This window comes from Mizuhopecten yessoensis, unplaced genomic scaffold (assembly GCF_002113885.1).
Source record: "Mizuhopecten yessoensis strain PY_sf001 unplaced genomic scaffold, ASM211388v2 scaffold5467, whole genome shotgun sequence".
Classification (NCBI taxonomy): domain Eukaryota; kingdom Metazoa; phylum Mollusca; class Bivalvia; order Pectinida; family Pectinidae; genus Mizuhopecten; species Mizuhopecten yessoensis.
In genome coordinates, this window is record NW_018406064.1 from 171,744 (window position 1) to 198,667 (window position 26,924).

At 37.3% G+C, this 26,924-nt stretch overlaps 1 protein-coding gene across 1 annotated transcript in view; it reads left to right on the forward strand.

The window, feature by feature from the left end:
• LOC110450750 (fibrocystin-L-like) overlaps positions 1 to 26,479 on the forward strand; it is a 109,651-nt gene extending 83,172 nt beyond the window's left edge. Inside the window, exons 40-56 of the mRNA XM_021498431.1 lie at positions 81 to 246; positions 1,572 to 1,826; positions 2,633 to 2,899; positions 4,709 to 4,957; positions 5,769 to 5,936; positions 6,697 to 6,930; positions 10,243 to 10,944; positions 12,969 to 13,131; positions 14,109 to 14,341; positions 14,779 to 15,024; positions 16,155 to 16,694; positions 18,335 to 18,630; positions 19,516 to 19,887; positions 20,434 to 20,824; positions 21,664 to 21,845; positions 22,789 to 22,933; positions 23,366 to 26,479. Coding sequence (XP_021354106.1) covers positions 81 to 246; positions 1,572 to 1,826; positions 2,633 to 2,899; positions 4,709 to 4,957; positions 5,769 to 5,936; positions 6,697 to 6,930; positions 10,243 to 10,944; positions 12,969 to 13,131; positions 14,109 to 14,341; positions 14,779 to 15,024; positions 16,155 to 16,694; positions 18,335 to 18,630; positions 19,516 to 19,887; positions 20,434 to 20,824; positions 21,664 to 21,845; positions 22,789 to 22,933; positions 23,366 to 23,553 — 4,797 coding nt within the window. The 3' untranslated portion in view covers positions 23,554 to 26,479. The remainder of the gene's footprint in view (positions 1 to 80; positions 247 to 1,571; positions 1,827 to 2,632; positions 2,900 to 4,708; positions 4,958 to 5,768; positions 5,937 to 6,696; positions 6,931 to 10,242; positions 10,945 to 12,968; positions 13,132 to 14,108; positions 14,342 to 14,778; positions 15,025 to 16,154; positions 16,695 to 18,334; positions 18,631 to 19,515; positions 19,888 to 20,433; positions 20,825 to 21,663; positions 21,846 to 22,788; positions 22,934 to 23,365) is intronic.
• Positions 26,480 to 26,924: the final 445 nt, after the last annotated feature.

Sequence of the window (26,924 nt, forward strand, 5' to 3'; positions counted from 1 at the left end):
AAATGTAAATTCTTTTTAAAACAATTAACGTTTTTTTTATATATTATTATTTTGTGAATACAATATACTTTTTTTTGTAGGGAAACGACTACATATTACTGCGTCAAGAGGTGAACAAGAAACCCGACAGACTGAGGAGTAGTGATCGTGGTTTCGTCGAGGCTTCTGAAACTGCTCTAGACCCTAGTACTAACATCAATGGAGACTGGACTTTTGACCATTACACGAATGAGATCACAATACTTGGTTAGTCCTAGTTTAGTATTTTCGCTGATGTCATTTAGTGAAGCGTTTACAAAAGGTATACGGACAATTTGGAAAATTCAAAACCATGATATATATCGTTTCAATCAATGTTCTGGAGACATATTTTTAAGATTAAACTCATGTTTTTGATTCGTAGACGCTTATATCAAATACGTGAACAATGTTGACAACGTGTATATCAAGTGTTAAGCATTTAGTGAGACAGGGATGCTCAACGATCAAGTCACCAGAATCTTGATGGCTCATCTTTTATATTATTTCCATCTAATATATATAAGATCCTAAACAAATGGCAACAAACTCACAAAGCAAGAAGAGTAAAGGTTGAAACATATATTGCACTGTCACAAATACAATTTGACAACATTGTATTCACATTGGTTAATATGAACAATATGTTTGTATATGCTGCTTAATATACGTGGTCATGTAAATGTTATCTTCCTGGAATATTTTTGAACCTCAATATCAATTAATATATTTTATTTGACCTGAATGGAGAATCAGGTCAGATATTCAACTGAATTGTGTAGGTGTCAAAATTTAAAATATCAAAAAAAAATACATCATGTTCCTCCCCCCCCCCCCCCTATTTAGCCTTACAAGAGATGATCATGGCGTGTCTCAAATATATCCAAAAACAATTAAAAAAGAAGATTGAATGTTTGTCGTTCCATTTACAAACTCTGGTACTCTCAAACGTAATGAAACGTCAGTGGCGATGATAATATCTCTCCACAATAAAGTGATTTTCATAAATAATCTAAGTGTAATGTATTTATGCATAGAAATTGTAAGGAAAAGATGAATATGTCAATACTAGAGGTGATTTGATTAACGTTTTCAAGATTGTGAAGAGGAAGTTTGATGAGAAAGTCACGTCAGACATATTTGTCTACGATAATAACGAAAGAACACGAGGACATAAATTAAAGCTGTATAAACAACGATGTAGTACGGAGCTAAGGAAAAACTCGTTCACGTTTAGGGTAGTTGATATCTGGAACGGTCTACCGGAATCGGTTGTAAATGCAGAAACCACGAAGGACTTTGAGATCCTGTTGGATAACCATCTGAAGGACACTATATTTACAATAATTACTGATAATGACTTTTAAAATAACTCTTTTGGGAAAGTTTATATATGTTAACCAGTGACAATATAATATTTTTATACTATGTTTTGTGATATGGACTTATAGGCTTTCAGCCTGCGTCCATTATTTTTCAATTAAATTCAATTAAAAATACATTGTATAAAGTTATTACTAAATGTGTCTATATGTGCTTTTATTACGTTTCAGTTAAGGGGAACGGAGGAGGGGATCGTAGAAAGAAGAGATCTTCACCCTCTCTACAAGGTGCTCCCACAGCTCAATCGTTTAATTTCCAGGCCTTCAAATGTTTCTATACTAACTGTACTCCTCCCCCGGACCCCAACACAGTCCCTCCAGTGACTCAACGGCCAACAGATTTTGTTTATTGGTCCGCGTCAAACTCTTGGACTTGGCTCAGCAATACACTACCTGAAGCCGGAACCGACCTGACCATACCAAAAGGTAAAACGTAATCGATAAATAAGTCTGACGAACCTTTGATTTCGCAAGTTAACTTCCTGAACAGTCATTTAGTTTCGATTAATTTTGGTTAATATGTGCAATATACAAAACCTTATCTACGACATTGTGCTTATCCCGCCATTGGGCGACTGATCAGGACAATAAATCAATGATTCAATTTCATCCGTTTTCTGAGAAACCTGATCAATATCTACGTATTATCATAAATGAGATTCAGTTTGAATTTAGACATAATCAGCTGTTTTACGGCATTTAGGAATTAACACCTATATCAATGGCCTTAGTTACAATGAAATATTGACGAAAGCCAGGCCAGTCCTCCATACCATTGACGTTTGTTTCGATGATTGACAATGAAATAAATACTATCTGATTGAGGCACTTAACCTATACAATTAACTATTTTAAATGTATTGTAATAATTATGATAGATATATATATTCATTTTGTAAATTGGGAATTTACGTACAATAATTTCCCCCCTAAATATATGTGAATGTTTGTTTTATGAGTTTAGGGGGATCTACATGACGTTGCCTGCACGTAGGCTGTTTCAACCCTGTGCTGAATGTCTGTTGCACCTTGTTAAGGGAGATGTATGACCCGTTAGGTTGAGAACATCAGTTCTAACAATTATCCTTGATTCATTGATAAATGCCATAATATATCAAGCAAGATGGTACAAATTGGGTGCGTTAATTCATAATGCTGTTTGTTTTTACTAACCATTATCATTATTTCATTTCTTTGAATTTCGATGTTCTATTTTTGTTTCCAAACATCAGACGTCTGGATGGTAGCAGACATGGCCATTCCATGGTTCAATAAGGTCATTTTATACGGTACAATTGAGTTTGATCACGGCCCTACAGCTCCGTACTGCAACATTGACCTCAACGCGACCCACATCATCATCCTTGGAGGGAGGCTCATCATAGGCTGGCCTGATGCCCCCTACCTTGGTAATTCACAGGTAATCCTGAGAGGCAACTGGCAAACAGCGGAATACACAGATCTCACCAACGCGCCAACAGTGGGGGCAAAGGCAATTGGTAAGTTGAGTTCAAGGTCATCTACATTCATTTAGAGATTTATTTTATATAAACCTACTCAAATATAAAAAGTATATATGGATATGATTAATGCTGCCAAAATGTTTACCGGTTCAAATGACAAGAAATTCAAAGTTTAAATACATTAATACCCTCTTCAATGCTACGCAGGAGGCACGGTAGTCTAGATGAAGGACGCCTGCCGAAGGGTTGCAGGTTTGAGTCACGGCAAGGCACTGTGTTGTATCTTTTAGCAAGGTACTTTACTCCGCTTGTTCCAGTCTTCTCAGCTGTAAATGAGTACATGGTTGGGTAGTGCTAGAATTGAAGCGCCGAAATGGCAGCACCGGCTGAATGCTCCCCAGGGAGTTGAGACAGATATTGGCTGGTTGCTAAGGCCCTATAACCACGGATAATAATTTGTGAACCGCTTTACACGACCTACAAACTAGGTTGTGATAAAGCAGTGTATAAGAACCTCAAATTATTATTATTATTATCAAATTACTGCGTATGAACAACAAATTAATAAGGATAAATTTATAAAAAAAATCATTTCAGGTAGAAGTATATATGATGTACGGTAATGGCAACTTAGCAAATATGTTAAGGTTTTTTTGTCATGTTACTGACTCAAACTTTCAGGTTATCAGCTCGAAATATCGTAATGATATTCGAGTTAATAAGTCGATATATTGAGTTAGTATGCCAGTAAGTATATCATAATCCTTGAGAAAGTAAGACAAAAAAACGACAACAAAACAACAACAGCATTGTTCCCTGTAGTCCTAATGCTCTTATAAAGAACAAAAATGTAACACAAAGATAATAAAATGAACCGAGAATCGCTTTGAATTATAGATTGCATTAACATGAAATTCTTCATGGATGATAAGTTATCGCCAACTTAAATTGCTCTGGTTGATAGAACCTTGTTAACATACTTACGATAAACATTTTAATTGATTAATTCAATATTGAATTGCCAAGGACTACATTTCTCCTTCGAAACACTTTGTCCAGAATTCTATTCTACCACAAGATTATTTTTAATATAATGTGTGGTGAACCAATACTTAGTTATTTTGTTATTACTTGATCATATTGATTTATCAAGATAAGGGATTATTTTCATAACAAAAAAGATACAAACAAAACAATCTCTATGAGTTAAATCTGCATCCAACAAGTGTTCCCTGCACATTTCGGCCTTAAGCGTTCAACATACAACCGTGGTTTATTGGTAACGTGTTTAAGGTAAATGGTACCACCAACTCGAAGTGTATTACAAATGTATGACAATTTTATTATTGCCAGAAAGTCCTTGGAAATCTTACATGCTGCCATGAATTTTACAGAATTAAATTTGTTCAAAATATGAACGTTTGAAAATGTTAACAGAAAAACCCAAAAACCACAGCAGGGGTGAACGGGTCTTACTTCAAATCCTTACAATGTAAAACATACACTTTAACGATGTTGCCTATTGGAAACTTTACTCACAGGAAATTGCCTCATTTTTTTTAAAAAGTCACTTTAAGCCAGAAATCTCATTTTGCTTGCTTCGTCTTCTATATAGAAGGGGAAATTCTCCTACAAGCAAAACAATTCTCTTGAGTCTCTTGGAGCGCTTACCATTTTCCTTCATGGAATACCAAATTTAACATATTGGTTATATATACACACCACCCATATATAAGCCTTCTTTTACTCTGATCAAAATAATTCTGTTGCTGCCCGGGCTTTAAACTGCCTCATTATCATGGAGATTATACATGTGTATCTCATGAATTTCACATTATTTTGCAGGAGTGTTTGGTGGACTTGACCTCCATGGAATTGATGTCGGTGTGTCTTGGACACGACTAGCCGCGACAGCAGCAGCTGGGGCTTCCACAATCACCTTAGCTAAAGCTGTCAACTGGACGGCCGGAAACGAGATCGTCCTAGCAACGACAAGCTACGACATGTGGGAGACGGAGACATTTAGGATTTCCAGCGTGTCTCAAGATGGACTGACGCTTACTCTCAACAGCTCGCTATTGTACAAACACGTTGGTATGTACGTGTGTAGATATGGGTGCGTGTGCAAATGTACACGTGTCATCAATACATGTAATGAATGTGACGTCAAACATTCTTTTTTATAATTCGTGCTACATGAGAAACAGAATTCATGAAAGTGCTAACTTGTTAAAATTCGGACGTTTATAGTATTCAACTCGAGATGTCTCAAAATCACTTGGTTATGCTCACTTGCGTGTTTTGCTCTCCTTGAATGCTTTATGACGAAGTCACAGAATTTGTACGCGCCAACTTGTGGAAGATACATATATATATTTTAAAACTTTGATGTGAATAAAAAATCGCACATTTGCGAAACGGTAACAATTTCCGGCCTTGAAATCGGATATCGCTCCTGTGTTACCGTCAAGGTATCTGACCACAATCAAATAGCTAACCTTGACCATCAGTTAACGTTACCTTTGGAATCGGAGGATGATTGTGTATATTGTTTTGTTTTATATATTTATGTGCCTAATATATGTGTACATACTAATTTGTGTATCAGTTTGATACCAGAGAACGCAATTGAAGCGCGATGAAATGATATTGAAAAGGAATATGTTACTATCAGTCGTAAATCAATATTCATTTGCTTTTTGTTTCTGATTTGTAGTGTACACGTCTTTGTTATTTATTATACATGTTTAAGTAAAATCCTTCTGAAATTCAAGAATGGATTGAAAATAAAACATCTTTATATGCTAGATCAACTTACATCTTAGATCTCTGTCAAGAAATTCTAAAAAGAAAATCTTACGAAATATGTTTTTATCTTCATCTTCTTACTCTCTTGTCGCTGAAGTCCATACTGAAACGATTAACGGAATGACAATCAACCTGGGAGCAGAAGTGGGCCTTTTATCACGGAATGTCAAGGTCATTGGAGAGGATTATGCCAATATGTTTAAAGAATCGTTTGGTGCCCGGACACTTGTTGGTGTAGCTCAGCAGGGAAGTTCTCTATACATCGGTATGTTGCTCTAGTTTAGATATTAAACTAAATACACACCCAGTACGTCCTTTTTGACAGATTATTTAAGGACTGAGAAACTAAGCAGACTCATCAGTGAATTATCAGTTGAAATCATTGTTGAATAGTTGAAATATCGTATAATGAAAAATAAGCACTTTGGCTTTTTATCCCCCGTTTTCACCGAAACGCGGGATATTAATTCCGTCTGTCTATCTGTCTGTCTATCACGCTTCGTTTCCGTGCAATAACTGCAAAATTAAAGTGAACCGATTTTCTTCAAACTTGGTCACAGGATTAAATGCCTTAAGGGCTCAGCCAAGTATGATGACCACTTTCAGCAAAACCTATTTTGCGGAGTTATGGCCACTTGAATAATGAAAAACGTCATTATCTGCCATGCTTCGTTTCCGTGCAATAACTAAAACAAATGTTAACCGATTTTCTTCAAACTTGGTCACAGGGGTAAATGCCTTAATGACTCGCCCAAGTTTGATGACCAGCAGACTTTATTTAGCGGAGTTATAGCCCCTTGAATAACGAAAAATGTCATTATCTGCTGTTTCTGTTCATTAACTCTTGCAAATATTAGCTTCAGGGTTCAACACATTAAGGACTCGGCCAAATTTTGAAGGTTTAACAGCAAACAGTGAACAGCACGATACTCACATGTTTAAACCTAACCTCAATAATGTTAACCTACAATATGTCCTGCAAGCGGAGGATATAATTTCCACGAATTTGCTTGTTTCATTTAAAGGTTATGCTCGCTTAAGCAATGTAGAGTTTTTCCACACGGGACAGGAAAGCTACACAGAGTTCTACGATGCTAGGTTTTCACTTACATTCCTGGATGGCGGTACCGTGTCCAACATCAAACCTTCGTCTGTGAACAAATGCGCATTCCACAATGGATTTTCGCCAGCCATCGGCGTTTATGGAACCCACGGTTTGCCCATCGATGATAATGTTTTACATCACACCGTCTGGTGGGGTAAGTAGTGGTCATGTTTTTATTTTCCCGCATAGCATTATGGCTGTCCCTGTTAATATTAATGCAGTAAGAACTGTTGTCCAATATCATTTTACATATACTCAATGACTGAAGAATAGTTACTTGCTTTTTTAATGTTTTTTTTTTTTTGATATAGCACTATACAGATAATATTTGATGGTTTCTCATTGAATATGATGACATTTTCACTCGTAGGGAATTATATATATCAAAGATTTTGTTCGTGTTAGTTCTGAAATGTATTCAGTTGTGAAATTCAGTATAATCTACAAAACGAGTTAAGTATTCACATATTGTATGTACCAAAGATGTAAAAAAACAAAAACAATTACTTATTAAACCTGCAGCTAAATAGAAAATATGTGGATTTAAATGCACTGAATAGAAAATGTCGTTCTGATTGGTCAATAATATCGAGAAAGGGCTTTATAATATCATGACATGTGAAGAAACAGGATTTTTTTTTGATTTTTTTTTTTAAAAATCTGTTTTGGGTTAAACGTCCAAAACAACCAGACCCAAAATGTTGCAATTTAGCCAGAGGTGTAATTTTTGTCTATTCCATGTCCTCTAAATGAAAGACACTGAATACAAATCCAAATGTGCAGGGAGTCCCGCATTTAAGGTGCCTATCATGGTATGCAGGGAGTCCCGCATTAGGCGCCTATCATGGTATGCAGGGAGTCCCGCATTAGCCGCCTATCACGGTATGCAGGGAGTCCCACATTAGCCGCCTATCATGGTGATACAGGGAGTCCCGCATTAGCCGCCTATCATGGTATGCAGGGAGTCCCACATTAGCCGCCTATCACGGTATGCAGGGGGTCCAACATTAGCCGCCTATCATGGTATGAAGAGAGTCCCACATTAGCCGCCTATCATTGTGATGCAGGGAGTCCCGCATTAGCCACATATCATGGTATGCAGGGAGTCCCACATTAGCCGCCTACCATGGTGATGCAGGGAGTTCCGCATTAGCCGCCCATCATGGTATGCAGGGAGTCCCGCATTAGCCGCCTATCATGGTATGCAGGGAGTCCCAGATTAGCCGCCTATCATGGTGATGCAGGGAGTCCCACATTAGCCGCCTATCATGGTATGCAGGGAATCCCGCATTAGCCGCCTTTCATGGTATGCAGGGAGTCCCGCATTAGCCACATATCATGGTATGCAGGCAGGCCCGCATTAGCCGCCTTTCATGGTATGCAGGGGGGCCCGCATTAGCCGCCTGTCATGGTATGCAGGGCGTCCCACATTAGCCGCCCATCATGGTATGCAGGCAGGCCCGCATTAGCCGCCCTTCATGGTATGCAGGGAATCCAGCATTAGCCGCCTTTCATGGTATGCAGGGATTCCAACATTAGCCGCCTATCCTGGTATGCAGGGAGTCCAACATTAGCCGCCTATCCTGGTATGCAGGGAGTCCTTCATTAGCCGCCTATCATGGTCTGCAGGGAGTCCCACATGAGCCGCCCATCATGGTATGCAGGAAATCCCGCATTAGGCGCCTATCATGGTATTCAGGGAGTCCCGCATTTAAGGTGCCTATCATGGTATGTAGGGAGTCCCGCATTAGCCTCCTATCATGGTATGCAGTGAGTCCCACATTAGCCTCCTATCATGGTATGCAGTGAGTCCCACATTAGCCGCCCATCATGGAATGCAGGGAGCCCCACATTAGCCGCCCATCATGGAATGCAGGGAGCCCCACATTAGCCGCCGATCATGGTATGCAGGGCGTCCCACATTAGCCGCCCATCATGGTATGCAGGGAATCCCGCATTAGCCGCATATCATGGTATGCAGACAGTCCCACATTAGCCCCCTATCATGGTATGCAGTGAGTCCCACATTAGCCGCCTAGCATGGTATGCAGGGAATCCCGCATTAGCCGCATATCATGGTATGCAGGGGGTCCCACATTAGCCGCCCATCATGGAATGCAGGGAGTTCCACATTAGCCGCCTACCATGGTGATGCAGGGGGTCCCACATTAGCCGGCTATCATGGTGATGCAGGGGGTCCCACATTAGCCGCCGATCATGGTATGCAGGGGGGCCCGCATTAGCCGCCCTTCATGGTATGCAGGGGGGCCCACATTAGCCGCCCATCATGGTATGCAGGCAGGCCCGCATTAGCCGCCTGTCATGGTATGCAGGGGGGCCCACATTAGCCGCCTATCATGGTGATGCAGGGAGTCCCACATTAGCCGCCTATCACGGTACTGTAGTGGGATAAAGCAGGAGTGTACTGATGTCTTCACTGTAACCTAAACACAACACAAAGAAGAAATCAGCCCCTGACTCTCTCGTACAATACTTTAGTTGCATACAGCATGCCTATCCTGCCCCCGAACCTATATGCCTCTTTTGGCAATATCAAAATTGTTTATCTTTGGTTTGATATCAGGTAACCTATAACCTTTGTGATTTTCTAGCATGTAGGTCTAATATGACATCTCAATGATGACTTTAACTCCATATGCTAACAAATAACCCGTTTGGTGAGGAAATATCCTCCCAGTGTTCGATGTAACCGATAAGTGTTAAATCAGAATGGCTGAATCGGACGAAAGAACGTTTTTCATTAAAAAGATTAGGGAAAAGAATTGTATCATTCTTCTATTTATTTAAACGTCTCTTTCCAACGATTTTACAGGTTTTATATATGATTTAAACTGAGATGCATTCTATACTGCACTATTGCACCAGTACCGTGATAAGCAAGGGTATATGTAGGTTATCTTTAGACATTAGGAGTTGCAGTAAACATTGGTCTAAATAGATTGTATGTTCTATAACAGATGAATTAAAACACTGAGACCAGTTTAAGAATTGGTATAGATGGTAAATGATTTAGAATTTCAGGGCCTATGGATAATTAACTGGATAATGACTCATTGACAGGCCCCCGGTGTATGAATTTTAAGTGTCTTTCGACAACTTTAATTGTATTTAAGAGCCGCTAACGGGGCAATGTTACTATTCTGTCTTATCAGAAATTGAACTTGGGCACACTTCCTGAGATTGAGTACGATATATGTTTTATAAATACGGGCAATGATTTCGCAATTTTTAATCCATGTAAATTAATTTTCTTAATTACCAAAATAAGTGGTACTCTATTTGAAAACTTGAAAGGTTTGCAAATATAGTATACTGTATATGATCGTGAAATCTTTTAATATTTTGCCCCTCCCACTAGATTTGATGATGCGTCCATGTTACTCATATTTGTCTTACAAACAAATCTTATTTGATCGGCTGAAGCTGATTCATTGAATGTTTGTAGGGATTGAGACATTTTCGGATGATACTCGTCTTCGCCGGAACCTGCTGACTCTTGTGGTGTGGGAAGGTGCTTACCAAGACCGTGAGGAACAGTTTAATTATCGTTTCGAAGGAGCGATCAACGCGGAGAAAGCCAAGGACATTGTCATTGAGGATAATGTAGTAGCAGGAGCAGAACGGGTTGGCTACAGGTTAAACGCGATGGAGTGTGGTAGTGCTGGATACGGTAGAAATCTGGTGCACAGCTCTCTGACAGGGTTTGGGATATTTCCCGAAGATGAATTAACGGTGTCCTGTGTCCAGATATCAAACATTACCGCCTGGAAATGTCGAGACTCAGGAATATTCTATGAAAACAGTGCAAGTGTAGAAATCAACAGCGTTCTGCTGATAGAGAACACAGTGGGTACTGCTCCACTTGTTATTGGCCCTGCAGCAATTTCTCACCTAACCGCCGACAAATATGTCCTGATAAAGGATTCCACGGTGGTTGGTGCCACAACGTCGTTCGACTGCGCGACTGATACATTGAAGTCAGACGAAAATATTGCCTTTAGCAGCCAGGCACGTACTTGGAACACGGACGGCAGTCACATTGGTATTGGGTTTGCAATGTTCTTATCCGGCTCAAATAATATGCCAAAGAAACCACATTTAGGATCCATGTCCTATCCTGCAATTTTAGGAATAACGAATCTTGACGGTAAGTGGAATCTTTTAAAAATTACGTTTAATCTATAAGATCTTTTTGGATCCTAAAATTACTGTTTATATATATATGGTCATTTTATGTATAATCATTTGATTTAGCAATTTGATGACTTTACCCCTGAATGCATTGAAAAAACATATTGATAATAAAAAAAAAAGCTATTTTTTGAAACAAGAAAAAACATCATTGTCTTCTCTATTAAACTAGCCGTAGATAACTCATCTTTCCAATAGCGTTGGAAAAAAATGGTGTGTACTCGGGAGAACAAATGGTCCGGATTACAGCGTGTTATTTATATATTCTAAATTCGTAACAAACTATTTCATTGTACACTGTGAGTTGAACAGCATTTTTTAATGTTGAAACCGGCATATTACAATGCTTTTATTCATATTCTCAACTTAAGTTTTTCATATATCTGTAAATAGTTATTCCCTAATAGTAACGATAAGGAAGTCTCTGAGACATCAGGACAAACAGGGTCCTGGAACAGCCTAACGTATCAAAACATCTGCTTCTAACGGTTGTGTAACGTTATTCGAGGCTCAAGGAGAGGCTTCAAAATAATGCTGATCGAATAACATCATATGCTTAGTTTACAGACTTTCCGTGATTGTTTCAGGCCCTGATATAAATCTACAGCATTCGGTTGTGACTTTAGAGAACTTTATTCGAGTTTGTGTGTCGAAATCGGTAGATAAGCGAAGACTTTTACCGATGAAATATATTTATGCGATCTCCTGGAGCAAGGTATACATTATTATTACTATTCCACCAATGATTATAACCCACCTACCAAACCGTACATACATCAACAGGGCAAGGGTCCTTCTTTTGACCCAACTAGCAGATCTTCATAGCATGGGGTATGGAACTAAACCTTCTACGTGATCTTACTTACTTCAGAAACCCCCCCAGGACATATAATTAGTTGGAAGGTTCAGAAATTATTTATATACCCCTGCCATAAAATGGGGGGCATTTAGTGTTGCCCATGTCTGTCCTGTCCCAATTTAATGTAAACACCTGTTGCGTCGTGTCCCATCCCGATTTAATGTAAACATCTGTTGCGTCGTGTCCGTCCTGATTCAATGGAAACACCTGTCACGTCGTGTCCCGTCCTGATTCAATGTAAACACCTGTCGCGTCGTGTCCCGTCCTGATTCAATGTAAACACCTGTTGCATCGTGTCCGTCCTGATTCAATGTAAACACCTGTCGCGTCGTGTCCCGTACTGATTCAATGTAAACACCAGTCGCGTCGTGTCTGCTCCTGATTCAATGTAAATTACACTTAGCAGCTTCATTCTTTGACAGATATTGGTCAAACTTTATACAAAGGTTAAGTATGAGTATACTTCGGACAACGTTGTGTTTCAGTAATCCAAGGTCAAGGCCAGGTCACTGTTGCTATGCATAGAAAATCATCAACTGATTCAATTTAACACTTAGCAACTTCATTCTTTCATGGATTTTGATCAAACTTTATACAAAGGTTAAGTATGAGTGTACTTCGGACAACGTTGTGTTTCAGTGATCCAAGGTCAAGGCCAAGGTCACTGTTGCTATATATAGAAAATCATCAACTGATTAAATTTAAACACTTAGCAACTTCATTCAAAATGTTATGGAGATGGTAATAACAAACAGAAAAAAAATATGAATATTAAAGTCAACTTATCAACTTTAAGTGTAGTACCTNACAAATCAACTCATCAACTTTAAGTGTAGTACCTTGTGTGTGTTCATGTTTCAGGGTATTAAAGCGGTTGTAACTTTTTATAGAAAACTGAAACTAATTTCACATGGCAGTGGGGGCATTTATGTCTTACAGACATTTTCTAGTTTAAAAGTGATATAATCTTAACAGGCGCTAAGCGTAATATTGAGACATCATTAATGTACTCTCTATATTTTTTGTATTTCGCAACTTTGAAATTTTACCATAATCCAGTCTACTTAGTCATTATAATGTATTGTAATTCACATTTTATTTGTATTTTTTGTTGTCTTAAGGTGTGACCTTTGCCCATTTTAACACCATTTGTGGAGTGAATGACTTTGCTGTCACAACCAATGCTAAAGGTGATGATGGCCTACACCCAATAAAATCGAAGAACGCAGTTCTCAATGATGTGTCTACAGACAACAAAATACGCTACTATAGACCCAATGTGGGGTGAGTGTTATAGCATCGTTAAAACAGTGTGTTCAAAGTTTCTTAAGGCCTGCATCGATGATGTAGGTCCCACATATTAATTATGTTGTCAGTCCGTCGTCTGTCTGTCTGTCTGTCTCTCTCCGTCTGTCTGTCCGTCTGTCTGTCTGTCTGTCTCCTCTCTCTGTCTGTCCTGTCTGTCTGTCCACACTCCCGTTTCCGGAGGTTATTCAAGAATAAACTTAGTTTTTGAAATTGCGAAATGGTTATACGCTGTGAAATGCAGATGTGAAAAGAGTGTTTTTAAAGTTCCCTTATGTTATAGTCAGTGTCAATGTTGCCAAAAACAGATCGTAGATTATTTTTTCCGGTAGACAACATGCATTCAAATTTTTGGTAGATATGAGTCTAATTTTGTAAAATGCTCTTGTGATTTCAAATTAAACCTGCTTTAACTGCCTCCAGAGCTCAAATAAACAATTATTTGATCACACAACAATCTACTATTCAGTAGCTAATTCAAATTGAGAAGACTGATGCACTGATTGTACATGTATATTCAAAATAATCTATCCGTAGATTTATATATATAAAAAAAATAAAAGCAATTGGATGGTATGGCGATAACAGGACTTATATTGATAATGTAACATCTGTTTAATAGAAACTGCTGGATCTATATCTAAATATTTCAAAACTGTAAAAACTTGTCGGTGTTATGATCCAAGATCTAACAAGTGCCCATCTCCCCTTCAGTTTCAAGAGTAAACATATTTCTTATTACGTGTTTCCGTCGTCCAGCTTTAACGTTGAGTATCAGAGGGACAATGGCTGTACTGTGCTGTACAGTTTATTTTTGATATTCTGCATATGTAACCATATTGTCGGCGCGATCACTTGAATGTGTCTTCATTACATACGTTTGGTTTTGCCTAAAATGGTTTATATTTATGTGTCATATATACGCCGGTGCTTTAGTTTTACGTTCATGCCAACAGAAAGATAAACAGTGCCGATTGTGTGGATATGGACTGCGATGGTCTGAAGAAAGGCCTGTTTTCGGATGAAGATGGGTCATTTCTTGGTAGTAGTGGTGCTGTAGTCCCACAATCAGAGTGGGAATGGGATGGTGATGCACGAAGAGGACTTGGGGATTACAGGATCCCGAAGACGATGTTGACCACACTGGATGGGACTCGCATACCTGTCAATGATATAGCACCAAATAAAGGTAGTTCATTTCATTACTGCCAGAAATGAAAGGCTGTTCAATTATGCGATCACTCAAAGGTATAGATAATAACACTTTTAAAAAAGTTTTTCAAACATCATCATAAACAAAAGGCTGTTAAATTTTGTGATCACACATAGGTAGATTAACATACTTTAAAAATAGTTTGGATGAATCCATTATGGTCTACAGTGGTGAAAGGGTTAAGCATTACAGAACAAATATTTACATCATAGCTGGATATGGGAGTTTAACATGTCCACAGAATCACATTTTGTTATGGATGCTAAAGTTACTTTTATTTGTTCTGGTAATAACATTTTCAAATTTCTAAGAGAATGGGGAATACTCGACGCAATACACTCTCATTTTTCTGCGTGTACTTATTCTAAATCATGCTTCTGATAACCTTTAACCTTCTACTTTCTTCATCATAGGTATCATCCGCAATAACAACTGTCAGTATAGGACAGCCTGGCAAGCCTATCAGTGTACTGACCTAACCTACAAGATGCTGATAATCGAAAGTATGGACGCGGACACGGAGACCCGCCGAGTGTCACCTGTTGCTATTCTCGGAGACGGGTATCTTGACCTCATCAACGGTCCCCAGGATCACGGCTGGTGCAGTGGATACACCTGTCGTAAACGGGTTTCTACTTTCATGGCGCTTGTAGCTACAGGTAATGATAACTTCACTTTCATTAGTTATACCAAACGTTCGCATAACCTCCGTTACATGACAGTTGTATGAACGCCAAACTCAACAACAATGCTGTGCACACATAGATCATGCGCACACCATTTTGCTTAGGTGTCAATGGCCTCGTTTTGAGGACAGGTTCGCACAAAGATGCAGATTTTTATGATTGCTAATTTATAAAAAAAAGGAGAAGAAACGTAGTATGATATCCTGATTCTGATTGGGCTCGACTCAAGTTTTTCCTGAAGATTAGGCATTCTATCGGGAGCAAATCCTGCCTTCTATTCGCCGACTTATTTTTGCTTTCATATGAGGGAACCTTTATTGAGGAGCTCATCTGGACTTGTTACAAAACATCTACGCTCTCGAATTTAGATATATTGATGATAGCTATACATGTAGGTGCACTAGGTTTAACTAACACACAATGTATTGAACAAGTCGATTGTACAAATGATCCTGAAATTAAAATCAAACACACTACAATATATTCTTCATTAGCTTCTGTTATTTGTCTCATCACAAAACCTGATCTATAGAAAAGGTTTAATACTTAACTGTGAACTAATTACCTTTATTATTGTAACGCTCCCGCGTCCATACACTATGATGTGTAAATATTATATTTGATTCAATATGTAAGAGCTTACTACAAATGACGGGCTTTCTGTGATAGATGCCGACTGCTAATCAACAAACTTAAAACACATTTTTACCAGAAATGCAAGGTTGAAAAACGTTTGCTATGGTCACCATCATGATCATACAGGGCGATAGATATGTAACGCAAATTATAAAGGAAGACATATCTATCTCGTTCTGTGTCTTGGCTTTAAACCCATATCAACCTGCACCAAGGCGTCTAATTATGTTACTCTGGTTGTTTCACTGTTTCAACTTTTCAGAAAGTGGTTTTCTGTGTTGTATTTGTCAACAGCTTGACAATCACGATATAATCAGAGTGACGATTATTATTGATGATATGTATTAATGTCTGGATCACCTTATATATTAATATACATGGGTACGAACTGAACAAATATGATAATTGAAGTCAAAATTATTTATTAAGTAATTTAGTTGTTCATACGATTCAATCTGTTATTATAGGGAAGGAATATCTAATCCACTTCACCGGTACCTCACCACAACATCTCCGGTACTTCCTCATCGACGCTAATAGTACACAGTCTATCAAGCTTGCGGTCTGGTACTCACAGCCCAACAGACGCGACGTCTACGTTGAGGGCATTTCAGTTCAAGCTAAAAACGGAAGGACTGTAAACGGAGCCTACATTCTAGACCCACCTACTTATCCTGAGGAGTTCATGCCAAACGTGTCGGACACGTCCGGTCAAAACTATTTTGATCGCGACTCTGGACTTCTCCATTTTACCATAAGGGGAGATAAGTCTTTGGAAGTAAAGACAGATCCGTCCATCATTGTATCCTTTCAATTTCCCGCCATGAGTATTGATGATTTTTTTGGACCCCAACTCATACAACACCTTGCAGCATTCTTCAACCTGTCTCCAGATAAGGTTCGACTTGTGAAGATAGTAAGGGAGACAACCCCAGCGGGACGAAGGCGGAAGAGGTCAACGGGAAATGACCAGGCAGTCGTGGAGATTTCTGACACTCCTCGGTCTAGTAAGTTTTACATCAAATTTCTATTTAAAGCATTACTTAAAATTAAATGTTTGAGAATCTGTTTTGCTGTTTTGCTACCGGTATAGTTTATTACGAAATTCAAGTTTTGCCCAGCTTCATTCTTACACAATGTTATAGCTACCAGCTGGTTTGAATAAGACATCCCATATATCAAAGTTATCAGAAACGGTCTTTTTCGTTTTAAATTAAATATTCGAGAGATAGAAGCTCTCCTAACTCTATATTTACCAATTTAATAGCTAACATTTAGTCTTTCAGTCTTGATCTAGAATCAAACAGATGGGTATAGTTCTTAAAAGAAGTATGTGAGATTAACCTTAATATTAGCCCACAACCATCATTCAAATCATCTTCCACACGTAATTCGTCGTCCGAACTAAAACATTTCTCTCAGAAAGTGCTGGTTTTGTCTCAGATTTGGCATGAAAGATCCCTAGGGACTGATAGGAAAACGGAGATGGCCGACAGGCAGCCATCTCGTATTCTTATAGTTAAAGTTTGTTAGCGCTAGTTCCAATAAAGGACTGCTGATATCTTTCTCAAAGTTTACAAGAGGGTTCCCCATTGTCTTAATGATGAATATCCAATTTTTAGACTGATGGAAAAATCATGTTCACCGAAAGGCAGCCATCTTGAATATAGAGAGTATAATTTTGTGAGCGCTATTTTCCAGAAAATATTGAAAATATTTCGCAAATTTTATACGTACGTTTCTTTGATCTCTTCTTATGCAAAAACTGATCGGGATCTTTCTAAATCTTGAAATATAGCAAAATGGCCGACAAGTGGCCATTTTGGATTTTGATAGTTACGTTTTGTTATCTTTGGAAAGTACTTGGCGGGTCCCCAAAAATTATATTATGTTCCCTTTGCCACTGGTAGAGTAAAACACTCCTAATCTTTAATAAAAAAAATGCAATTGTGGCAAATAACACACGAAAGCAACTAGGCTGTGTACAAGATTCCCATTTACAATTTCCAACATTGGACTGACTAAAAATCCCTGTTATGGAAATTAAAAGCACAGAAGTTAAAAGATTGTGGACGCAAATATCCTTCTGGTATCTGTGTTTCTATTCTTGTGATTAAAGGAGTTATTTTAAAATATTGACTCAATGAATTGACGGCTTATTATGCTATCCTGTTCACCTTTTTTGAAGACTTTATGTATTGGATCACTCGTATTACTTATTTGAGAAGACCACAGAGTTACTACATGATTTTGTTGAGACTTATTGATTTAGCCATTTTTGTGGCTGTTTTCTTAATGAATTATAATGAAACTTCACATGAGTATTGCAAAGACTGCATTTTACCGATAAGACATCGCATATTTGTGAGGCCATTGATTGGACGATATCCAAACCTTGTTGGGATTTGCTTTAATATGGTATGTGGATGTATAATGGCGCTGCACACCCAGCTGAGACTTTCGTTTCCTGATTGGAATAAATGGCCCCCATAATCAGACTTCTGATTCGTTGAATATTCAATAATGTGCGATTTTGCCCAAATATATTATGTAGGTGTATTATGGCATTGCGACAATCGGGCAGGTCCGGGACTTGTGTAATGATACCCGTTTTTTTCAATAAAAACTTGTTATTATTGTCCTGCAGATATCAACGACTCAAGCGGCTTGACCCCAGAACAACTGCAAAATATTTCTGCTACACTAGTCAATGAGATACAACTTGGAAATATAAGCCAGGTTGTCAACCTAACTGTGGTGGGTGTGGCTGTGGTGGAGCCGCTTGCATCTCCGGGGACGCCCGAGTGGAATGCCACAACAACTGATTCTGCATACATTGTTATTAGCGAGGCCTCGAGCATGCGTTTTAATCCCGCACCAGAACCACAACATGAAGGGGTGGTCTTCAGGACGCAGCCAAAGATACAAGTTTTAAATGCACAGGTTGGCTTCAGTTCTACCAACAGTTTTGGTATTCTTACTTACAATTCTTTCCTTATCTTAGATTACCTGATTCAAAAGGTAAAGAGAGCTTATACTATATCGAAATGTCTGTCGTTCGTTTCAATAATATGACATTGGACAAATTCAAAGGCTTGACTGATGTGAGATTAATAGCAGATGAGTGATACAGGCCCATTGGGCTCTCTGTCTTCTAACAAAGTCAGTATAGTCTCCGTTGACATAGGGCCGAACCGGTATACAGGAATCACCCTGTCCATCCGTCTGTCTGTCCATGTCCCTTGTAAGCCCAACTCTTCCTGCACCATTTTTCGCAACTTAACAGTTAACACTGTGAACGGCACACCATATTTTTTCCTGGAGTTATGGCCCTAGATTCTTTCAAGTCCTGCCCCAGAAACCTAGTAGGCGCAACTTTTCCTAAACTGTTTGTTTGATTTTTGTTGGTAACTTGGCACGGTGGAACTACATCATATGAAGATTTACATGAAAAATGAATTGTCGATTCAACTATTTTTCTCTTGGAGTTATTGCCTTTTAAAGATTAAATTTCGACAAGCGGGGAGTGTATTCGACAAACGGGGAGTGTATTCGACAAGCGGGGAGTGTATTCGACAAATGTGGAGTGTATTCGACAAGCGGGGAGTGTATTTGACAAGCGGGGAGTGTATTCGACAAGCGGGGAGTGTATTTGACAAGCGGGGAGTATATCTTTGTGATATCACCCACAGTTTTTCTAGCTAGTATTTACATCTTATATAACAAGTTATTTGTTTCAAAAGGAGGTGTGATTTTTGCAGTCTGTCAAATATTGATGTTTTCCTATTTAACTAATGTGACACCGTGTTTCTCTTTATGCAATAACAGGGACAACCGATAACACAGCTAGGGACGGCCTCCCAGCCCTGGGAAATCACTGCATCACTTCGACCGGGTGGGTCAAATGCACTTGCCAACCTCACTGGAAATCTCACCGTAGAGTTTGTCAATGGCTGGGCCAACTTCACCGACCTGCTCATCACTCAATTTGGAACAGACTTCTATATAGACTTTACACTTACCGTGCCGACCGACTCTAACTTCACCATAGCCTCTGATCCACTGACCGTCACTGGGCGACCAATCATAGCTTCCATTTCATCCATGACCTCTACTGTCATAGAGAACAACAACTTTGCTATAAGTGTTGAGCTTCGTGACGAGGTTACATCTGAACTTATACCAGACATCGCTTGGAGGGTAAGTTATTTAAATAATTCATAAACTAACGACACAGGATATTCTATTTTTTATTGCACATTGATTTTCTTATGATAATGCTCCCGCTGAAACTGAAGACAGGGGAGGGGGTAGGGACATTGTTTTGTTCTGCCGTGCGTTCTTGAGTTCTGACTGTAGTTTCCATATTAAATCTTTGCTAATGTTTCATGAATGGACATTATACTTTTTATATCGGTTCATAATGGAAAAGCAGTGTGTCACATTCTACTGTCACTGCGACCTTTATTTGACCTTCACATTTACCTCATTTACACAATTAAAAAACATAACCAGCTGTAGCAAACATTGCCTTTGTGCGTGTTAAACCTGAATATATTAAAGTGTTTTCAAAATTTTTGTGGAAATCCTTAAAGGTATATATTTTCGAGACGTCATGCTGTTTTCAAATTATTTCTGTTTATAAGATTCATTGTATTCAGTCTCGGTAAAGTTTTAACAAAAACATCATATTTATGCCATTCCCTCATTGATGACCTTTAAATGATGATCTTGAATGCAATACAGGGTCACACATGGACAATGACCGCAGAACTGAACAAACCAGAACTTCACCCAGGGTCGATGGCTGGATCTAACGAGACGGTATTCTCAACATCCTCCAGTGCTGCAAACTTCTACACCCTCAGCTTCACTTCTCTTGGGATCTATGCTTTGAAACTTCACATCTTCACTACGCCATCTGGCTTCGACTTCTACAAAGAGACCCAGGTAGTGGTTCGATCACAGGCCCAGACCAGCATTATTGTCGAGCAGACGACACAAATTGTGATGATATTTGACGATGATTACAATGCAGTGGTTGGTGCCGACGTCAACGCTTTTGCTGCAATGATGGCCACCCGTTTCATATTGACATACCCGGATATCCTTTTCAACTCTGTGTCCGTCGTGCCAGGTACGATAACTGCTTAAATCATTCATTAAATTGATATGACGGTACTGAGTGTGAAGTCCTCATCACGCTATCGTACAAGTGTCTATGACATATTCGTATTGTCGTCATTAAATGTCATTTATACTATACAATGTATATAGCTAGTGACACTCTGACATTCATACTATATATAGCTAGTGACACTCTAACATTCATACTATATATAGCTAGTGACACTGACATTTATACTATATATAGCTAGTGACACTCTGACATTTATACTATATATAGCTAGTGACACTTGACATTTATACTATATATAGCTAGTGACACTATGACATTTATACTATTTATAGCTAGTGACACTCTGACATTCATACTATATATAGCTAGTGACACTCTGATATTTATACTATATATAGCTAGTGCCTGCTACTAATCAAAATATGTTTTTCCATATAAAGCAGTCACAGTATGCAAAATGTAACGCGTACTGATTTTATTAATTAATTAATCCATTTTTTTGCGCTCTGAACAACTTTGGTATGATCACGACATCCAAATATAAATAAACGTTTAATTACGCCAATGATGTCCCTTGCTAAGATGCAACTATTTTGATTCTTCCAACAACTTTTCCAAACTCACTGTTGCACAAAATCGTTGACAGACATATTTTAAATACTGCATCAATCACTTGTCATATTAACATTGTTTGTTTTATCTTCTCTCAAATGGATTGTTATTTACATGCAAGCATAAACAAGTGTGTATGAAATCAACATAATTTTTGTACATTCTATTTTGTTAATACAACGAGTGTGTATTGCATCAAAAATGTATGTGTTGTTTGGTTACAGGAAGTATTGTCGTGACGTATACCGTCAGTGGAGGGGTCTCTGATGTAAACACAACTGTCTACGGCATGTGTGAATCAGTCCAAAACGGTTCCAGCTTCACTTTTAACTCCCAAGCGATTACATTGTCCGGTTATCTGTCTGTTGGTGGGATATCATATTACGGCGTGTACTGTGGACCATTGGTAAGTGTGTTCAAATACCGATTGACATTTTACCCTAAAACCTTGAATTTTCCTCATTTGTTTTAAATAGCCTAGTTATTAAATTAAAAACTTACAGTCAAACAAATCTTGATTATAACCTGTCTTTGAAACTAATCAGGTCTTGATGCTAGGTAGAATACACGTTTTTTCCTTTTTTGTTTAAACAGGTGTTAGAGGTATAAATTATACTACATTATTTATTGATAAATACACAAAGCTTAACTCCTTAAAGCATCTACAATTCAGCGACATCTTGTTCGGTAAAACTATTTGAAAGGGAGGGAAACACCCCAAATGTTTTCTGATATATGCTAAATATGGTGAACAGAGAAGAGAAACACTTGTCTACTGTTCTAGACAACAAACAATTGACAAATGTCTGAGATTCATTTACGTATATTGAAATATGATTTTTATTTGTAAGAATATTTTTTTTTATAGTTACTCTAACGTATATATTCCTTTATTATGTTTTGTTCTCATTGTATTAATTTACACATTTCAACTTTAGTATCAAATCAAAATGTCGTAAATGCATGAGATACAAAACCTTTTTAATTGTTTTTTAGTATAAATTCAGATTCACAATGGTTAAAATGTAAATGGAGTTTGTTCTTAATATATTGCATGTATTTCATTGTTTGTTGATTTATTGTTGAATTCCACATTTCTGTGGTCTTTCAGTAGGAAATGTTGATGCTATATTACCAAAAATATTATATTGTCCTGGAATAAAGGGATTTCGTTTTGCCAAAAACAGGTAACGTACATGGACGTTAAAGAATTGAACATACTCATAACTAGTTATGAACTATTTGAATGGGTCTGCTGTTGTGATTTCCTCACTGGCGTAAACAAAAGTGTCAGAAATCATGGGATCTTTCTGTATTTGAAACAATAATGTATCCCGTATTTATTTCAGACCACCACCGACCCCACAACTGATGAAAGCAAGATTGCCCTGGCACTGATTATCGCCCTTTCCGTTGTTTCTGTTGCTCTCCTTGCCATCGTCGTGGCGATCATCATCTGGAAGTGCAAAGTGTACCCGAAGACCAAGACAAGGGGTAAGAGTTAACTAACCTTGATTTAGGATAGGCAAACATTACAGACTATTCCTTTGGTTAACCCTCTCAACACTGTAGACCATAGTGGACTCATCCAGATCAATGCATGGTAGAGTCAACTAAAGTTACATAGGGGTGAAAGGGTTAAAGAGGCTCATACTAGGGAAACTTTGAAAGAGACGCTGTCACATTTACTAAATGATAACATTAAAACATCATTTTTGTATAATTTTTAATTATTAATTGGTCAACCAACCTGTCTCCCTCTTTGACTAAAAAGACGGTTCTTCTCATATCAAAATATCCTGCATTTCCCGCTGAAGGTGTAAAAATAACTGTATAACGTTCACTTTTTTCATCTTAATGAAAAATTCTACAAAATGCAAAGCAATTGTGCAAATTGGCTAATATGTATATATTTCTACCGTCCAGATCTGCACAAGTACACCAACTACGACAACCAACCGAACTCCATTGAGGACATCCTGTTCCGTGAGCAGTCCTTTATGAGTATCCGAGCGAAGTCTGCTGGTCTGCCCCAAGCTCCCGCTGCCACCAACATAAACAGTTTTGGTGGATACAGCCACAACATGGAAAAGAAGAGTCCGCTTCCGTTCTAGCAAGGGAGACAACCCTGAACTAGCAAATCTGTGATATTGTATGTGTTTTATTGACATATATTATAGCTATACATATTTCCTGTACTATTTATAAGGACAAATATGAGATCTGTGATTCATAATTTTTTTTGTATTTTTTTAACAGTGTCTAAATGAAATTTTCTTTGTAGCAGTATTTTCATTACTACTGTGATAGACACGGTTACATCAACAAGGTATACGTCATGTATCTGTTCCCTAAACCTTTAAGATCAAGATGACTGTTAATAGTGTTAAATGAGACCTAGTTGTGTATGACGTTGTGCATCTGACCAAGCTCAATTTTATCCTGAATGGTCAAAGCTTTGCATGCAGATTCATAAACATTAGGTAGTATAACATGTTATTTTAGATTGCCTTTCTTATTTGGTCAATCTCCATTTTCTTCTGTAATGTAGGAACTTAATTGAACAAAATGTTCTTATTTCATTTCCTCGATACTGTAACTCACGGGGTGCCACTATTCCGAGTTAAATGTTCACATGGCATAATTATTGTAACGTATGCTTTTATTATAAAGTCTAGGCAGTGGCTCACTAAGATAAATGACACAGGTCGAATACTGTGAAATCTTGATAATAAGCTGCAGTTTATTTTCAATCTTAGAAACGAATTCCAGTTTTTCCCTAATACGGCCCATTTTCTTGTTTTTTAAATCACTGAAATAGTAAGCCTGTGATGGCATATTTTCAAGTCTTTTTTTTTGCATGGACATATATAAAATTTTCCAGATTTAGTTTTTAACAAAATTTGAATGTTTTTTTTTTGCTGTCATCAAATTGTTACAATGATATATCATGTATTGTAATTGTTACCTGTAAAATTAAACCTGTTTAGACTGATAGGGAAAATTGGACTCCTCAGTGTAATCCATATCATATTTCAAAGTCGGCTTATTATCTAGATCTATATGACTGTAAGGTATTTACGGCTTATTTCTATGCCAGCTTATTTTCAAATCTGGCTTATTATCGAGATTTTAGGGTATCCATGTAGCAGTACATTCAGCTGGTTGTATGTTTTCTTTAGAAAATGCATAAAGGAAGAAATCTTTATTTTAGACTATAAAAGACGCTTCTGAAACTTGCATGCAGGAAAATGTCAAACCTGTTTTCATTTTAATTATATTGTCATTACACATAGTCAATGTCAAATTGATCAAGTATGTCTCATTTCTACAAAAAAACACAGCCTAATGTTTAGAACACGTGAAAAGTAGCCTCACCATAACGTGGAAATACAACCAAGTATAATATATCATGCTAACTATTTAATGTTAATTTGAATATCAACTTTTTCATAATAAAAATATAAAACAGTTTAAATAAAAGTGAAACTAAATTATGAGAAGGAACAATTCCTTTACCGCCCGAGATTAGCAGAATACAATTCATGTACACTAAGGTTGTTTAAACTATAATATTTCTTAATTCAAAGATTTGTTTATGAAGGTATTTTAAAGTGTATAATTCATTTACCTTTTTTAATAGACAACACGTACATGTACAATATTTTCATTAGATCTCGATGTTACCTCAATTGTCCGTCCATAAGTACAATTTTGTTTTGTATACAATAATGTTTTTGCATCTTTTAATAATATTTATTCAGTTTTGAAATATTTATCAAGTGTTTATATTAATAATGTTTTGACAACTTTGTCTTGATTGATGCAAATTTATCAGGAATTTATCGTGCAACTAGCCGTTTCTTTGTTTCTTGATTACCTAAGTGTAAATGCAGACAGTGATAGGAATGTCATCATAAGGGGAATAACTCAGTCAGGCTTGTGTGTGACTCCCATATTCCACCAGTAGTAAAGGAATAATACAATTAAATCATGACATATGACTGAACCAATGAAAGAACAAGAAACCTTTGGCTTAATTGCGGATAACAATGATAACTTTGTAGATAGATTGATTTAGAACTACTGTGATATTATTATGTTCTTACTATTGGATATTTACATATATAATGTATTTATGACAATTGTTTTTACTACCAGTAAAAACATGAACGAATTACAATGTTTCTGTTAATCACTTTGATCCTGCAAGAATTTACTATGAGATGCAACCAGAAAAAAAGTGTCAAGGATTTGTTTATTCGTTTAAAGATTTTATTGATAATGTTTTTGGCATTTCAATGTATATAAGTAACCGCGTGCTTTTGTTAGAGATAGCTACATCGAAATACTATCAAAATTACCTCCCTTGATTGGCATGTGATAAGTAATTGATTCAAAATTTTACAATTTTCATTTACGACTCTACAAATTTGGAAGACTGATTTGAAAATACAGTTTTTTAAACTGTTTTTTTTTGTTATGAGATACAAGTCATTTGAAGGTAGTACAAAATGTATATACCTTAGAAGCAAAATCTTAAAAACAAGTGTTATCAAATTGCAGTGATTTACAGGAATGTTTTGCATATTACTAACTTTACATTATATTTCCCCTTGATTCCTCTGTGCCGAACATTGAATTGTTATTTCACATGGAGTACACACAATTGTACTATCTCCATTTATACATTCTTCAACCTAAACTGCTTATTATGTTTTGAAGTTAACTATTCCAGTGAATACCTTATTTTATTAAAAACATTTTGATATTGATGGGTTTCTAGAAAAATATAAGAAACTTAGATTGTTGTCAGGAAGTTCTCAAAATGTTTTAATATATAAGGAAAATGAGTTAAATCACACAACTCATTTCAATACTATGCAGTGTATGTAACGCAGCAATCTAATTGTTTTCCCGTTTTTCACAGCAGATTGTCTTTGGAATTTCTCATGTTGTAAATGACATTAAAATCAAAACAATTAACAATTAATTATTAAACCGTTATGTAAAATGTATGAAATGTCTGTTTCTTTTTTATCATCTAATAAAAAAAAAGTTTTCTAACATTCTTTAAATAGTTGATATTTTTTAAGCAAATAACAAGAGATTACCGAAGTGTTCACAAAGGCATTATTGATAAACTAAGACAAAACATGAACAAAGGAAAGATATCGACGATATCTGTAACATAAAACTTAGTCAGATCCAATTAATACCACGTCATTCCTCCGAAAACCTCGGGTAGTGACAACAAAACCACAGGGGTCTCCTTACTGACCGTGTACCAACTTTAAAACACGTTTTGACTTATCTTTGTTTTTTACGTCTTTTGACTTTTTTTTTTGTGACCTTCTTTTTCAGATTGCACGTTATTGTCCCACGTCCCAATACTACCATGGGCCCCCTGAACATGTAGTAAAAGGCGATCTATTTTTCCACGTCATTCAAAGCTACGAAAGCTTTTCATACAGGGTTCTAAGTA